Source organism: Neovison vison, chromosome 4, assembly GCF_020171115.1.
Source record: "Neovison vison isolate M4711 chromosome 4, ASM_NN_V1, whole genome shotgun sequence".
Lineage (NCBI taxonomy): Eukaryota > Metazoa > Chordata > Mammalia > Carnivora > Mustelidae > Neogale > Neogale vison.
In genome coordinates this window covers 137,329,079-137,346,539 of record NC_058094.1, presented here as the reverse complement: position 1 = coordinate 137,346,539, position 17,461 = coordinate 137,329,079, and the positions used below count along the sequence as shown (strand labels likewise).

Below are 17,461 nucleotides of genomic sequence, written 5' to 3'. Positions count from 1 at the left end.
CGCATCCGGGCTGAACTCCCCTTCTCCCTGGGGGTGCGGGCACAGCTTCTCCATCCTCTTGTGGGGAGCCCAGGTTCGGGAGATGCTCGCTCCGCACATGTCTGAGAGCACGCTATGCTGCTGGAGAAACAGGTGGGCAGAGGGGCAGCTGTGGGCAGGCGTGTGAGCCCAGGGCTAGGCAGCCGGCTGTCTCCAGGGCTGCAGACACTGGTCTGCAGTGCGAGCAGGGCTGTGTGCTCCCAGGTGTTTGTGTGAAGTAGTTACCGTTAAGGTCTTGGCCTTTGACTGGTTTGGAGAGGGTTGGGAATTGCAGACCTAGAGTCCCTACCCTGACGTCACATGCGTCCTCCTGGCCCCCGAAGTAATGGTTGGAGAGAGAACTCACGGGCAGGCTCTTACCTGTCACAGCAGACTCGGCTGGTTTGCAGGGCTCCTGGGTGGCCAGGATGCTGGGGTCACCAGCAGATGCACACACAGAAATACCGCCTGCCGCCAGTGAGGCAGAAACCTCGAGGACTGATGACTGTAATTGAGATTTTAAGTTTAAACCAGTGTTTGTACAGTTTCTCAACTGGCCCATGATTGGGTGGACAGTCACTAACAATGGGGCGCCTTTTCCCCCGGGTGTGTGTTGTCAGTAGCCAGGTTCCTGCCAGGCCCCAGAAACGCGGCCTTGGATCTGTACCCTTTTTTCCTGTCAAACCCACACCCGTGGAGGAGGGTGGGGAGCACGGACTCGAGGTGCCTGGGCACACATTCCTCCTCGCATCCCTCGGGAGGTCCAGACAGGTTCAGGTTTCCTAGCAAAGCCCACCTGGTTGGCCCTAAATTAGAGTCGGGGTATGGGTCTCGATGGAAAGCTCCAGACAGAGTCCTGCGGGTCGGGGTCATTGCCATCTTCAGACCAACTGGACATAGTCACACCTGTGTCGTGTGCAGGCCGGCGTGCTCGTTTCGCTCGCATGGGAGGGAGCTGAGCCACCACCACCCTCCACTGGTCTGGGATGTGCAGAAAGGTCCCATTGACCTGCCACCCGTGTCCCGCGTTCATGTGTGGTGCGTGAATTAGACTCCGGCTTTGATGTCCCGGGTTTGTGGTCTGGGTAGATGCGTGCTGCACACAGTGACAGGGGTCACAGCCCTTTAGTGTGATGGGAGGTTTCTACACACAGGGGAGCCTGGAAGAGATTCTGTAGATCACAGGAAACCCGGGTGCCCCAGGACACCGAGGAGCTCCAGGGGCTCGCTCTGAGAGCCGCACTGGCTCTCCTTTGCTGGTCTGGGGCTCCTGGTCAAGGTCACTTGCTGAGACATTTCTGTTACTGTGAGCGCCGTGTCTGGGTAATGACGGCTCGCGCACCTTCACGCTCACTGTCCTCTGAGCTGTCGGGCATTCGTCCCATCGCAGCACCGTGGCGGGTCGCTTTTAAGAGTGAGAAGTCAGGAGTGTGGTCAGAGTTACCAAAACGAGACCCAGAGATAGGAAGTGAGCAAATACTGTTGGAGAAACGGGGCTAGTGGGTGTGCTGGGCACAGGGCTGCCACAAAGTTGTAAATACCTAAAACTTGTTAAAAAACAAAAAACCGAACAGGAAAAAACCAGAAAAGCTCCGTATCTGTGAAGCACGATAGGACAAGGTGTGCCTGTGGCGCGGGGCCCATCCAGAAGCCAAAAATCCTAGCACCACTCTGACCACGTCCGTGGGTTTGCTTTTTCCGGCATGGCTGGGGCTGTGCTGTCCTGCTGTCCTTCTAGAGCACTCCGTGTCCGCCACAACCACTTCTGCTTCTTTGACATCTGGGGAGAATAACCAAAAATAGAGTTGATTATTAGCTTTCCTAATTTTGGAGTGACACGAAGCAGTTCACTTGACATCTGTGGGCTGCCGTGTGCTGGGGGTCAGCCTCATGCTGAGCTAAGGTCACAGGGGTCATGTCATGCGGAGGCGTCCTCCCAGATGCCCAGAGAGCCCGGGGCCACCATGGTCAAATCCTACCCGCTCATGTCTCCCACAGTGTCATGCACACATCAGGAAGGAACATGTGGGTTGCAGGGATCCCCGTGTGTTCTCTGCAGATGACACACACGCACTGGCTATTCCTGTCTCCTGTTAGTTCTACCAGGAAGTACAGATCAGAATGAGAGCATCCACCAGTACCCGAAGTGAACGGATGTCAGCATTTCAAGACATTCCTTGTGTGGCCTGTAGAGTTTCTAACACACGGAGCTTGCTGGCAGTTCTGTTGGGGTGGAGTGTCGTCCTTTGTCTTGTTTCTGAGGATTGAAGGAGAGAAAGGAACATTCTTTCTTCTTGCCCTTAAGCAAAGCGTCCAGACTTCTGTGCGGAACTCGGATGATCTGTTGTCTTAAGAGCCACCAGCTCTGCGGTCCTTGCTGTGTGCTGCTGTCCCCACGGGAGAGGGGGAGGGCTTGCCCACACAGAGCAGGGGACTCTGCACTCCTGGTGGCGTGAGCACGCCCCCCACCACTCAGCCACCAGTCCTTGCGTGCCCTGCCACCACGACCCTCTCCGAACCCAGCCCCCAGGCTCATGCTCCTGAGGCACCAGGGACAGGAGAAGGAAAGTGCTTTGTGTGCCCAGATGGACACCCTGGCTTTCACCAGTGGCCCGGAAGGCATCCAGGAATGGTACAGGGCCCTCAAACGTTTGCTGCAGGAGGACCATGGGTGGTCCTGTGTAGCTGAGCTCCCTCCTGGTTCTGCCTTGTCACTGAGGAGGGACTAAGGACCCACCTCTGTCCTTCAGAACCTGTCAGAATCCAGACGGGGTTAGGGTCTGGTCCATTCCCTGCTGCTTTGGTTCTGAGGACGGTCTGCTAGAAATTAGGCCTTTCCGTTTTTGTCCCCTGGTTTTGTCACCCCGAAGTGGGCTAGGTGGGTGGGTTCGACTCCCCAGGAGAGCGCTGTGTCAGCCCTTCAAGATGGGGAGGCGAGGAGGTCTTCCCCGTGCAGGAAGCGGCCTTTCCCTCCTGTGGGCTCACCTCATTCTGGCTGTTTCTGAGCAGCTCCCACATGCACCCAGTCGCTGTCGGCCCCCCAAGCCCCACCCTGTTGCCCTTCAGTGTCTGTCTGTGTGGCGGTGTCTGTCTCTCCCCCCCCCCCCGTGACCGCGGTGACGGTGCAGGGTTGGGATGTCTGGGTCTGGAACTAACTCTCGCTGTCTTTTTCCTTCTGCGCTCACCCACGCCACCTCACTCTGCCTCTCAGACCTTGCAGTGTTCAAGGAACGACTCCGAATGCTAACAGTAGGAGGTAGGAAAATAACGCGCCCTTCACCTCTCCGGAGCTGAGGACCTCATTTGAGCAGGATGTGCAACTTTTCCCAGCATGCCATTTGGGGAAAGTTGGCTGTTCCTTGTCCTCACATGCATTGTCCCATCACTCCGCTGTCACCCAGCAGGGGGCGCCACTTCTGTGTCATTTCTGTTCCCGTCCATTCTCACCTCCTGTGTGTCTTCGCCGCTGCTTTGCTGAGCTTGTCTCCAGCGCTGGCCAGGCCGCCTGGAGCTCCTGCCCAGCTGGCCAGGGCAGAGACACACGGCATCTGCATGTCGGCACACCCTCTCCTCCACCTTCCGTGCTGTGCCTTCGACTGGGCTCTGGATTCTTTCTGGTTCTGTTTCTGGGGCATTTGGGACGAGATTCTCTTTTGATCTTCCCATGTTTGAAGGACAACTAAAGTACTGATAGAAACTTACTTCATGACGTAAGGAATCCTCAGTGACCCGTGGTTCTGGGCAAAATACTTTGAAGAATCCAGAGTGAGGGCTGGGGTCCATCTGCCTGTTGTCACGCCCCTGGTGGCCAGTCTTCCTTCCATGCCAGGTGGCCCTGGGCAGTTCTCTTTTTCCTCCATCTCACCACAGCTGTGAGACCCCAGTTCTGATGACACTTTTTGTTTCACGATCATTGTGGATTCATAGGCAGTTGTAAGAATTCGCAGAGATCCTCCTGCCTTGAGGCCTGTCCCATGGTGACATCCTGTAAACCATAGCACGTTCCACCAGGGTGCTGGCCAGGCCAGTCGGGGCCTTCCTGTAGCCTTTCTTAGCCACACCCGTCTTCCCTCCATCCTCCTCCCACTCAGCCCTGGCAACCACGATCCTGGGCTCCATTTCTGGAGCATTTTTGGCAGTGCAAGGACATTATGCAGATGGGACCACAGTGTGTAACATTTGGGAATTGGCAGTTTTCAATCAACCCAGTTTTTCTGGGATTCAAGCCAGGTGGGTTTGTAACACTGGTTTGTCCCTTCATGCTGAGCAGAACCCTCTCTGTGGGTGTCCCACACATCGCTGTTCACTCAAGGACCTTGGCATTGTTCCCATTCTTTGGCTAATAGGGTCTTTTGCTGGGCAAAATTCTAAATTCTGATGGAGTCTGGTTTGTCGGTTTTCCCTTTAATGGATTGTGCTTTTGTTGCCAAACCTAAGAATCCAATGATTTTCATCTACATATTTTTCTTCTTTTTTTTTTTTTAAGATGTATTTATTTATTTTAGAGGGAGAGTGTACGTGGAGGGAGGGGCAGAGGGAGAGAGAAGACCCACACTGAGTGCAGAACCCATAGCCCAACGGCGGACTCCATCTCACAACCCAGGGATCATGACCTCAGCTGAAATCCCGCTGGCCACTTCTCTTTCTCAGCCACCCAGGCACCCCTCTATGTATTTTTCTAATGGTTCTCCAGTTTTGCATTTTACATTTAAATCTATGATCCATTTTGGGGCGCCTGGGTGGCTCAGTGGGTTAAGCCGCTGCCTTCGGCTCGGGTCATGATCTCAGGGTCCTGGGATCGAGTCCTGCATCAGGCTCTCTGCTCAGCAGGGAGCCTGCTTCCTCCTCTCTCTCTGCCTGCCTCTGCCTACTTGTGATCTCTGTCTGTCAAATAAATAAATAAAAATCTTTTTAAAAAATAATAAAAAATAAAAATAAAAAAATTTTTAAAAATCTATGATCCATTTTGAGTTAATTTCTGTATAAAACCTGAATTTTAGGTCGAGAGGCTTTTTTTGTTGTTGGTTTTGGGGGAGTTTTTTTGGCTGTGGTTGTCCAGTTGCCCCAATACCTGGAAAGTTTGTCTTCCCTCTGTTGAATTGCTTTTGCATTTTTGTCAAAAGTCAGTTGGATTGACTTGCACCAATCTGTCCCTGGGTTCTCGATCCTTTCCTATAGTCTCTGTACCTGTTCCCCCACCACTGAATCTCTCTTGGTTACCCTAACTACTGAGCTTTATTTTCCTGCTTCGGAACGTGGCTGTTCTAGGGCCTTTCTCTTTCAGATGAGTTTGAGAGGCAGCTTGTCTATTCACACAAGTTGCTGACATTTTGGTGACAGCAGTGCTAAATCCACAGATCCTTTTAAGAGAATTGGCATGTTTACTCCATTGCCTCCCAATCCATAAACCTAGTATGCCTGTCTGTTTATTTAGATCATTTTTTATTTCTTTCACCAGTTTTTTGTACTTTCCAATGTGTAAGTCCTGGAAATGTCATGTTAGATTTGTACCCAAGATTCTTTTTCTTTTTAATTTTAGTGTCTACGTATCATTACTAATATCTAGAAATACAGTGGGTTTTTGTGTTCATGTTGTATCCTGAGGCCTTACTTGAGCTCACTTACTCTAGGACTTTATTTGGGGGGGGTAGGTTCTGTAGAATTTTCTGTGTAGAGAATCATGTCATCTAACAAGAGGAATAATTATTTCTTCCTTTTTAACCCGTGTTCCTGTTATTCCCTTTGCATGCCTAATTGCCCTGGCGAGAATCGTGAACACTGTTGAGTAAGAGTGCTGAGAATAAACATCTTCACCTTGTTTCTGATCTTAGGGGGGAAAGCTCTCAGTCCTTCATCACCAATTTAGTATTAGCTATAGATTTTTTTATAGATGTTCTTTATCAAGTTGACAAAGTTCCCTTCTATTCATATTTTTTTTGCCGGTTTTTGTTTTGAAGAAGTGTGAAAATGTTCTGCATCTGTTGACACAGATGATTTTTCTTTAACGTGATAGTACGGCAGATTACACGGATTGATTTTCAAATATTGAACCTACCTTGTATCACTGCAATAAACTTCACTTGGTCACAGTCCTGAATTCTTTTTAAATATTGCTGCAACTACATATTTCCTGCATCTATATTAATGAGGGATGTTAGTCTGTAATTTTCTTTTTTCATCTGTCTTTGCCATTCGTATCAAGGTAGTTCTAGCCTCATAAAATGAGTTATTGTGGTTGTGGTTTTTTTTTTTCCTTCTTTCTTTTCTGTGTTGAAAGAAATTATGTGGAGCTGGTGTTAATTATTCTTGAGGCATTTGGTAGACTTCTTCGGCAAGACCACATGGGTGTTTCTTCTTCAGAAGCTTTTTATTTAGAAATTCAATGTCCTTAATGGTTGTAGAGCTCTTGCAAATTGTTTTGTACTGGGTCAAGTAATGGCCGTTTGTATTGTTCTCCGAATGCTGTGTTTCATCTGACTTGTCAAGTGTACTTACAGAGAGTGGTTCATAGGATTCCCTTAGTATCTTGTTAATGTCTGCGGAGTCTGTATTGCTACCCTGTTTTGTTCCTGATACCTGTAATTTGTGTCTCTGTTAGTGTTTTGTTTTGTTTAAGATTTTATTTATTTAGAAAGAGAGGGGGAGTCTACGGCCATACCACCCTGAACGCGCCCGATCTCGTCTGATCTCGGAAGCTAAGCAGGGTCGGGCCTGGTTAGTACTTGGATGGGAGAAAGAGAGGGGGAGAGAGAGTGCGCATGTCTGTTGCGCGTGGGGGGTAGGGGTAGAGGGAGAAGGCGACTTCGAGTAGACTCTGTGCTGAGCATGGAGCCTGACCCAGAGCTGATCTCACAACCCCGGGAGCATGGCCTGAGTTGAAGCCAAGAGTCAGCTGTTTACGTGACTGAGCCACTCCGGCGCCCTGAGACTTTGCCTCTTCTGTAATGTGTGTGTTTACTGCTGAGATTTTCCTCTGGGAACTGCTTTAGCTGTGACACAGATTTTGGTATCATATTTTCATTTTCATTCAGTTCAGTGTGTTGATACCCTGTAATACTTCCTCCGTCATTTATGGATCGTTCAGGAGTGTGTAGTTTCATTTCCAGTAATTTGGAGATTTTCCTTTTATCTGTCTTACTGATTTCTAGTCTAATTCCATTTTGGTTAGAGAATGCACTCTGTATGATTTCAGTTCTTCTAAACTTGACCAGGAGTTTTTATGGCCCAGGAATTGTCTGTCTTCCCATATGCCCCAGGGCACTTGGGACTAAGGTGTACTCTGCTGTGGTTGGGTCCTGTGTTCTGTAAATGCCCGTTAGAGCTTGCTGGTCGGTGGTTGTTGACTCTTGTATCCTTGGCGAGTTTCTGTTCACTCTTTCAATGAATTCTCAAGAGAGAAAAGTTGGTTGAAGTCTCCAACTATACTTGTGGGTTTCTCTGTTTCTCCTTTTTTCACCCCCTTTTTTAATGTTTTATTTATGTATTTGACAGAGAGATGGAGTCAGAGAGTACAAGCAGAGGGAATGGCAGAAGGAAAGGTAGAAGCAGACTCCCCACTGAGCAGGGAGCCCGATGCGGGGTCCCAGTGTCAGGCCCCTGGGATCATGACCTGAGCCAAAGGCAGACGCTTAACCATCTGAGCCCCCCAGGCACCCCTGTGTGTTTCTCCTTCCTGTCCTCAGTTTTTGGTTCATGTTATTTATAGTTCCATCATTGGGTGCATGCACGGCTAGGATTCCTGTCTTCCGGGTGGATTGACCTGTCGTCACGTAATGCTATTCCCTGCATCTAGTAATTTTCTTTGCTCTGATGTCTACTATATCTCATAATAATACATCTACCTTTGCTTTTGGTTGTGTTTACATTTTTATTTTTTTCTATCCTTTTACTTTTAATCTGTCTATGTCATTATATTTGAAGTGGGTTTCTTGTAGACAAGCATCTAGTGGGGTCCTTGTTCATTTTTTTTAATCCATTTTGCCAGTCTCTGTTTTCTAGTTGGTATATTTAGATCACTTATATTTAATGTAATTATTGATCTGCTGGGGCTTAAGTCTAACATCTTGTTCTTTATTTTCTGTTTATTCTCTTTTTCATTTTTCTGCCCTCTTTCTCCTGACTTCAGATGGGCTTTTAAGCCTATATTTTAGAATTTCATTTTTATTTTTATATAGTATTTTTGGTCATATTTTTGTGTTTTTAGTAGTTGCTTTCAGCCTTTTTTGTGCTTATCTAGGTATGATATTCTTTATCTACATTTCATCACAATCTACTGGTATTGCTATTTTATGAGTTCAAATGAAGTGTAGACAGTGTATTTCCCTCTCTGTCCCTTTACTGTCTTCATTTAAAATAAAATTGCCTTAAATATTTTCTCTACATGTTTGGAACCACATCAGACAGTGGCATAGTTTGGCCTCAACCATCAGCCCTAAGTTAGAAGACCCAGGAGGAGAAGGGAAGTCTGCTTTATTAACCTGTCCTTTTTATTCCATGTTCCTCCTCCCTAATGTCTAAGATCCCTTCTGATGTCACTTCCTTTCTCTGTAGAGAATTTTCTGTAGCCATTCCTGTAAGTGACAGACTCTTTCCATTCCCTGCAACTGAGAATGCCTCCATTTCCCCTTCATTCCTAAAGGGCGTCATCCCCGGACACAGGGCTCTGAAAAAGTGTGCACCCGTGTTCCCCTGCACCCCGGCTCCTGATGAGAAACCCTCTGCCTTCAAGTGGTTTCTCCCTCCTTTTACTCTGGCTGCTTTCAAGATTTTTTCTTTGTCTTTAATTTTGAGCAGTGTAATTATGCCATGTTTTGGCGTGGTTTTCTTTGTGTTTCTCCTGGGGGTTCACCCTGCTTCTTCAATCTGTGGGTTGAAGTCTCTGGCCATATTTTAGGCATTTCAGCCGTTATTTTCCAGGTCCCTTTTTTCATCTTCCCTCTCCTTCCTCCCCTTCTGGGATTCTTGTGCACAAACATGAAGACTTTTGTTTTACGTTCATGTCCCCAAGGCTTTTCTTCATTTCTCTCTATTGTTCACATTGGTTCATCTCTGTTGTTCTGTCTTCAGGGTCCTTGGTCCTCTGACCCTTGCCTCTGCCCTCAACCCCACCTGCCCACTTTAATTCGGGTGATTACATTTTGCAGTTTCAGACTTTCCCATTTGGTCCTTTATGCATGTTCGGTTTTTGTAGACACTCAGTTGCCCACTGTTCCTGTCATATTCTGAGTGCTTACTGAAGTGTCTGAGGACGGCTCCTGGAGAGCCCCAAGCGGGTAGTTCCAGTGTCCGTGCTACTGGGAGCTGGGTCTGTAGGTTATCTTTCCCCATTCAGTCTGAGTGATTCCTGGTTCTTGTTGTGAGGGATTCTTTTATAGAAACCAGGATGTTTGGGTATTATCAGACTTAGAATCGTACCCCGATGTCTGTTACAGCAGGGCCTGTCTAAACACTGCCATCCGAGGGAGGGGCCCCAGTGCCCACAGACTCCGCTGATGCTGGGATGGGGAAGTAGGCTGGTGCATCCCCTTCTTGGGGAGCAAGTCTGGGCTCCCTGTTGGGCCTTCCCTGAAACCCTGGGATGGAGCTGGACGCTGGAGTGTCTCGCAGCCTGCAGGGGTGTGACTGGGCTGCAGCGTGTACTGCATATTTGGGCAGAATAGAGTGGTCATTTTCTGAATTCTCGGCCCTGCTCCGCTGCCCCTTTCCTGACCCTTTAGAGAGAGTGGCTTTCACTGGGGCTCTTTTTGTCTGTATCTGGAAAAGTTCTCAGGTTGCTTGTTCTTTGCCCCAAGTTTGGGGTCTGGGAGCCCAGAAGGAGATCTGGGGGCCTTGTTGGCTGGTCAGCCTTCTTCTGCACCGTGTTTGTTTTACCTCTGGTGTCTGGGCTTTGTAGTTGCAGTTCGTGGGGTACAGTTAGAAACAACGTCTGCTCCACCTTCCCGGAAGCAGGTGTCCAAAAGTCAGTTTCTTCTGTGACTGAAGAACGTAGCCATAGGAGAGCTCGGGACTGGTCAGTGCAGACTGACAGGGCAAGGAGCCGCGCGCATGCTGGGTGGGTCCTACCATGCTGAGGCTCTCTAGATCAGCGCATTCCCAACAGAGTATGCATGCCTGTTCTCATCATCTGGGGAAAATGCCCCCCACGTGATCCTGACTGTCCTCCGTAAATACCACCAGCCAGCTGGTGAGCTCCCGGAGCCTCAGCAGAACTGTGTGATGGCCTGACCTCATTCTGGATAGAATAGCAGGAAAGGGGTGCGTGCCTTTCCCCAAGCCACTGCTGCTGACACTGCCCCGACATGAAAAAGCTTGCCAGTTTGCGTTTGTTTCAAGAAAGCCAAAAGGGTTTAGGAAACAGAATTTGCTTTTAAGACTTAAAAAATGTGTGCTAAAGCGTTAAATGCATTAGGGCTATGGTCCTCATGGCAGCTTGGATGGGAACACCTGGACTTGCCTGATCCCCCCATGACCGATGACCTTGACGGGGTGTCGGCCCTGGAGTGGGGCCTGCAGATACAAGACCTCCTGGGTTCTGCCTGCCACAGCCTGAGGCCGACTCCTGGCCCTCTGTTCCGTCGCCATTTAGGCCAAAACCGGGACAGAGTGCAACCTTGGCAGCTGGGTGTCCCCGGCTGCGGCCTGCTGGCGTCCGGCATTTTGGTGTGACCTCCACCGGCATGAGCTCTCAGGGTTGGCAGGAGCCCAGTCTGCTCTGTCGCCCGGCAGTCCTCCAAGCCTCTTCCCCATGACAGTCACCGTGACAGGAAACAAAACCATCATGCCCGAGAAGGAGCCCTTCGCCTGCGTTTGGGTCAGTTTGAGATCCGCTGTCAGAGGAGGCGCCTGCATAGCGGGCACTGCGGGAAGTGCTGGTGACTAGTCCGTGGATGTGTGTTAGCGGGGGCCGGGGGGCCTGCCGAGTACCCCGTGCAGGACAGGTGCAGACGGGCGGTTCGGAGAGGGGGCGGCCGTCACCCCTGCCTCCATCCCCCGGCTGCCGTCCCGTCCTCACACAGGACGCAGGGCTCCCCCATGCCAGCTCCTCAGTCTCTGCCTATGCTCCTTCCTGAACTACTTCTCCTTTGCTCTCCAATCCACTCACCAGTGCCTTCCAAGTCAAATCTGTGTGTCCGGGACCTCGCAGTGCATCTGTTTCTGAGTTAGGATTACGATGCTCAGGACTGACACACATGTAACACGGATTTACTCTTGTTTAGCTATGGTGCTGGCAATATTCTCAGCTTCTGTTTGTTGTTCAAGTGTGTGTTTCTGGCTGTAAACTATTACTTATTTTCATGTATATTAGAGATTTTTATGAATTTTTTTCTCTTCTCTTTTCTGTCCTCCGGGGAATCCCTTCCCCTTTCCATAAACTGTGGCCTCTGTGTGGCTGTGCCCGTCTCTCCTCACCCCTGCAGGGTTCTACGGCCTGGACGAGTCTGACCTGGACAAGGTCTTCCACCTGCCCACCACCACATTCATCGGCGGGCAAGAGTCGGCTCTTCCTCTGCGGGAGATAATCCGACGGCTGGAGGTGAGCGTGCGGTGGCGGGCACAGCGGTGGTGTGCGCTTGCCGGAGCCTATGTTGACGGGGCCTCCCGACGGGGTGGTCATTTCTCTTGGGACTCCCGCATTTAAAAGTGTAAGAAAGGGGAGCTTATTTGCTCTCTTGTAGGTAAAAATTCATGCTTTTTATTTTTACCGTCCAGCACAGAGGAGAAAAAGTGTCCCTGTGTGTTTGGGTCCCATGGGAGCTTATGTCCGGCGTGGAGGTTCCCGGCACCCGTGCTCTGCCAGCCGGGACCGGGCGCCTAGGGCTGCGGCTGGAGCGGGGCTCCCCACTCCAGACAGAGGTCTGTCTGCTCTCCATCCTTCCTCTGTTTTCTTCTTTCCCTTCGCCTTTCGGGACCTGGTTTGCATGGAGCCGGGTCACGGGGCTCTGCTGCCGGCGGCCTTGTCCAGCCTCTCATCCATAGAGGGTGGGGGGATCGGTGCCCACGCTACCCAGTAAGACACACGGAGGAAACAAGAACTCTGGCATGGGGCTCCCCAGAGGGGAGCGTGCTGTCACCCAGCGCGCTGCAGGGCACGTACACTCTGGACCGCAGGCGGCACCTGGCGTTCCTGGCAAGCCCCAGCTGCACGACTCCCAGTAGCGGGGCTCTCCGAGCCGGGCACCAGCACTGCTGCTCACACCCCAGTCTGGGACTCGGGGGTTGATGAACGGGGACCTGCTGCAGCCAGTGGGGTCTGGTCAGAATGCTCCCATTGCTGGCGTCACTTGTGGCTTTGGTGGCCTAAAAAAGTCTTGAGTGTCTGTTGGGGACATTGTCTTTAACTTGTGACAAGCGTCCCATGGTGTCAGTATTTCAGCTTGGCCCTCATCACTTCCCCACGGGCTGTTGGGGAAATGAGGAGACTTGGAGACCTCGTGCCAACATGATGGTGTGGACATGGGGAAGGGTGGGCCCTGGGGAGGGGTGTGGGCCTCGGGGAGGGATGGGGAGGGGTGGGCAGGATTACCCAATGGACCTACCCAGGACCAGCATCATCCTTTTCCTCCCTTCACACTGGCCTCACCACTGACAGCAGTGTCTAGACCTGCTCTGTCCAGCGTGGCCAGCAGCCCCTTGGGGCTGCTGAGTTCTGGAAGCACGCAGAATATCTGAGTGACTTAAGTACCAGAGAGAGAATGTTTTGATACATTGACCAAATAGAGTCTGAGAGTTCCTTCATTCATATTAGAAAAATGTAAATTCGCCCCATGATCATGTTGTTTCTCTGGGACAGTAATGAGCTAGGGGTTCCCCTGGTCTGGACCCCAGAAATGGCACCCCTTGTAGACCAGTCCTTCTCCGGATAAGCGTGTCACGTTTCCAGGGGGTCTAAGCCCCACCCATAGGTGTCCCAGGCATCTGGTGCTGGTGTTGTCTGGAAAGCAGAGCTTGGACTGGTCAGCAGGAGAGCTGACACAGTGCGCTTGCCCCTCCTTCCCTACCCCTACACAGTCTCCAGTGGGGAGCTCAGCCCTTCTTCCAAGCCAGAAACCTTGCGGGCATTCTGGCCCCCTCCTCGGGGCACCTTCAGCACCTTCCTTCCCGCAGAGCAGAGCAGGGCTGTGCAGAGCCCCCTGCTTGACCTCCTCGGCCTTGGTCCCCGTGGTCCCGAGCCCAGCCTTTGGAGGGCCAGAGTCTGATGGCTCTCACTTTCAGCCCAGGAGTCAGGCTCTGGCTGGGGGACCTTGGCCGTAGCTCCCCTGGCCCCAGGGTGCCCACGTCCCAGCCTGTGTGCTATGCTCACGGCTTCCAGGTATTTGGGCAAAGTTGCTGACCATGGTGTGTGTGTTTACGCACATGTGTGCACACCAGGTTGCTGGCGTGAGCCGCTGGGACCGCGGGCCGGCTCGGGCCACTGGGAGCAGCTGGGGCAGGTGCTGCTTCGAGTTGCCCTCATGCTGTGTCCTGCTAGACAGAATCCGCCCTGGAAAGGCATGACCTTTTCTCCTGGGGACTGAGCCAAGAACAGGAAAAACAACACATGACCCAGGGCCCTGTAACCGTGAGTCCAAGTCAATAGCTAAACTTGTGCTCCTGGTGGTGGACGCACACTAGTGTCTGCAGTTTCCACCTCCTAGTTTCCTGCCAGCCCCTAAGTTGTTCAAGTCGGGGAAATGCTGCCCCTGGGGTACAAGGAGCCACCTTCTCCCTCACCATCTCTCTGCAGAGATCTCCCCTCCCTTCCCTCTTCCCTATTTCTCTCCCTCCCCCATCCTCCCCTCCCTCCCTCCCCCTGTCCTTTCCCCTCCCTCACCTCTTCCCTACTTCTCTCCCTCCCTCCCCCATCCTCCCCACCCTCCCCTCTTCCCCTACTTCCCTCCCCCATGTCTTTTTCCCTCCTTCCCTGGCTGTCCTTTCCCTTCTCCTCCCCTTCCTCACCTTTCCCTCCCTCCCCCTGTCCTCTCCCTTCCCTTCCTCCCTCCCTCCTTCCCATATCCATTCTCTTCCCTCCCTGCCTCCCCTCCCCTGTCCTTCTCTGCTTTTCCCTCCATCCCTTCACCCTGCACCCCCACGCTCTTCCCCCCTCATCCCCTCCCGCTTTCCCTCCCCTTGCCTCTATCCCTTCCCCCATCATCTCTCCATCCCCTCTTCTCCTCCTCCTGCTTCCCCCATTCCCCTCCCCTTCTCTCCCCTACCTTTCCTCCTCTCTTTCTCTTTCCTTCCCCCTCCAACCCTCCCTTCCTCGAGCTCCCTCTGCTCCCTCCTCCATCTCACTCCCCTCTGTCCTGCAGCCCAGATTTGGGCCCCAGGAAAACCTTTTCAGACTGGCAGAGGAGGAGGGCTCCTGCTCACAGGCCCTCTGGCTGGGCCATGTGGCCCAGTGGACGTGGGACCATGAAGCTGTGGCAGCAGGAGCCGGTCCTGACTGGGAAGTTAGGAAGTCAGGGGGACAGCCCCTGGGAAGTCAGGAAGTCAGAGAGGACAGCCCGGCAGGCCAGGCCGGCCCCCAGGCTTCCTGCACTCCCGGTGACATGTCTTCAGAGAGGCACCAAGGCCCTTCCCAGCCCCACTTCTCTTCATCCTTAGATGCAATCTTCCTCTCTTGGCCAGGATGCTGGTGTATATAGTGTTCGGTGGGTACTGTGAGCTCAGGCAGACCTTCCTTTGTTTCACGATCATGGAGCCACCTGCAGAGATGCCCGCCCTTGCTCTGAAGACCCAAGTGAGGGGTCCAGGGCACATCCCCATCCTGCACCTGGCCAGCCCACTCCATGTCTGTTGTGAAAACCAGCAGAGTACAGATGCACCCTCCGAGCAAAGCCTGGCGGTCTGAGTGCGCGGGCAGTGCAGCTGTTGGAGATGGTTTGGGGAGTCTCTAAAGCCTCCCTCTGCCACACCAGGGTGCGTCCTTCTTTAACTCCAGAGCTGATGTTGGGTTTGCTGTCACCCGGACAGCTGTGGGTGGAGGAGGACAAGGGGCCCTGGTCACCTGTCTCAGGAAGGCGCGGGCGCCTGCGAAGGCCGCATCCGAAACTGGGCGCTCTTGTGGCCTTCCTGTCCTCTCCCACTCTAGCTTCCTTTGTACTGAGCCCACATGTCCCACAGGACACACGGCCACCTTCCCAGCTATCATGTGAGCACCATGGGTGGGACACAGCTGCCCTGCTCTGGGTCCTCTGTTTTGTAATGTGTGTACTCACACTTCTGTGGGACCCAGGCCTCCCAGGAGGGGCCAATTATTAAAAGCAGAATTTAAAATCTAAACACCTAGGAGTCTTGAGTGGCTATTGGGTTCTGTCATACATGGGCAGCACGGGTCCCTTCTGTCTTGTGGTGCTGGCCACGGTCTAACCTTGAGGTCAAGGAAGCTGGCTTCCCAGAATCGTCCATCCTCTGGTTGGTGCCTCCATCTTCCTGACACAAAGGAAAACCTTGGCCCCACGGTTCTTACCGTCCCCTCCCTGCTCGCCGGGCTCAGCATGACCCGCTGGACCTAGGCCTTGACCCGGGCTGCAGCTGGCCCTGTTGCCTTTGGAAGGGAGGACGCTGTTCCCGCCAGTTTTTGGGCTGGGTGGGCAGTCGACACCATGGGGGGAGCAGCCCTTGACGGGGAGGGTTGTGTGTCGCACAGATGGCCTACTGTCAGCACATCGGTGTGGAGTTCATGTTCATCAACGACCTGGAGCAGTGCCAGTGGATCCGGCAGAAGTTCGAGACGCCTGGGATCATGCAGTTCACCAACGAGGAGAAGCGGACCCTGCTGGCCCGGCTCGTGCGGTCCACCAGGTGTGGGCTGCGCGTTGTCTGGTCTCTCCCCGGGAGGGCGGGCAGTGGTGCCGGCCCAGGTGACATGGTGGTCCCTGGCCAGGTTTGAGGATTTCCTGCAGCGGAAGTGGTCATCCGAGAAGCGCTTCGGTCTGGAAGGGTGTGAGGTGCTGATCCCCGCGCTCAAGACCATCATCGACAAGTCCAGCGAGAATGGGGTAGACTACGTGATCATGGGGATGCCCCACAGGTGCGCGCCCGCCGCCCCAATGACCATTCCCGCTGGTCCCCAGCACCCTGGCCTTAGGCTCACCCGCCTCTGTGTCCCAGGGGGCGGCTCAACGTGCTTGCCAATGTCATCCGGAAGGAGCTGGAGCAGATCTTCTGCCAGTTCGATTCCAAGCTGGAAGCCGCTGACGAGGTGAGGCGCGTGGTTTCTTCTCGAGACCCCCCCCCACCGAGACCCTCGGCCCCGGGCCCCCCCACCTGAGACCCTCGGCCCCGGACCCCCCCACCTGAGACCCTCGGCCCCAGACCCCTGCCCTGAGACCCTCAGCCCCGAGACCCTCAGCCCCACCCTCACTCAGGACAGCCACCCCCGGCAGGAGCTGGCTACCTCCACTCCATCACATGGGTGGTGGCCCCCGGGTCCTGGTCCTCCCACTGGGGACACGGCCCTTCTCCTGGGGCCATGGGTGGGAGCCTTGGGAAGAAACCTTCAGGAATGGGGGGGTTCTGGGAATAGAAATAGCACAGAGCAAAGGGGTCGAAGGCCCAAGCGTCCCCCCTCATCCCATGAGTAAAGCCCTGTGTTTGTGTGCCAGGGCTCTGGGGACGTGAAGTACCACCTGGGCATGTACCACCGGCGGATCAACCGCGTGACCGACAGGAACATCACCCTGTCGCTGGTGGCGAACCCATCCCACCTGGAGGCCGCCGACCCCGTGGTGATGGGCAAGACGAAGGCAGAGCAGTTCTACTGCGGGGACACCGAGGGGAAGAAGGTAAGGCCCAAGGACACTGCACCCTCCAGATGGTGGCAGCCCTTAGGCCTGCTGTGAGATGTGCGGCCAGGAGAGGCCAGGGAGCCCGTGTGCTTGCCAGGCTCGGGTTTTCAGGAGGGCTCTTTCCCGGTGCAGACAGCCCACCCCTCGAGCACCCACCTCTGTGTGGGAGCCGCTCCAACCCTAGCCTACCCCCAACCATCAATCCAGACCCTTCATGCCTGTCCTCAACACTTGTCCAGAAGCCCAACAGTTAGCTGTTTTCTGCTCAGCTGAGAGCTCAGAGAGCTGGAGTCTGTTCCACGACCTTCCGCATCTCAGAAAGCTTATGTTCTCTCTGTGCACATGACCGGATTTGTTCTGTGACCTGGGAGAAGACAGGGCCTGACCCAGGTGGGCCCTGGGGTGTTTGTGGGGACGCAGCCCCCGGTGCAGCAGGACGGTCAGCTTACTAGGGCGCCATGAGACACAAGGAGCGCCAGGCCCCGTGGTGTCAGCACCCAGTACCGCACTGAGGGAGCCTCGGGGACAGCCGTGCCGCCTGGCGAGGGCCCCAGTGTGGCTTCCCCGGGCGATCTAGGCGGGAGGCTCCCCGGAGCGCCCGACAGCAGGAGGCCGAGCATGTGTGGAGAAGGCTCTGGCAGGACTCTGTGGCCTTCCTACCCACCCCTCCACGG

At 53.5% G+C, this 17,461-nt stretch overlaps 1 protein-coding gene across 5 annotated transcripts in view; it reads left to right on the top strand.

Annotated features, from left to right (window-relative positions):
• Positions 1 to 17,461, top strand: part of OGDH (oxoglutarate dehydrogenase) — a 55,004-nt gene that overhangs the window by 25,986 nt on the left and 11,557 nt on the right. For 3 of the 5 annotated variants that reach the window (XM_044245745.1, XM_044245740.1, XM_044245744.1), the window contains 6 exons: positions 3,230 to 3,274; positions 11,436 to 11,551; positions 15,647 to 15,801; positions 15,884 to 16,030; positions 16,111 to 16,201; positions 16,605 to 16,784. In XM_044245745.1, the coding sequence (XP_044101680.1) occupies positions 3,230 to 3,274; positions 11,436 to 11,551; positions 15,647 to 15,801; positions 15,884 to 16,030; positions 16,111 to 16,201; positions 16,605 to 16,784 (734 nt within the window). The remainder of the gene's footprint in view (positions 1 to 3,229; positions 3,275 to 11,435; positions 11,552 to 15,646; positions 15,802 to 15,883; positions 16,031 to 16,110; positions 16,202 to 16,604; positions 16,785 to 17,461) is intronic. The other 2 variants (XM_044245741.1, XM_044245743.1) reach the window with 1 other exon arrangement.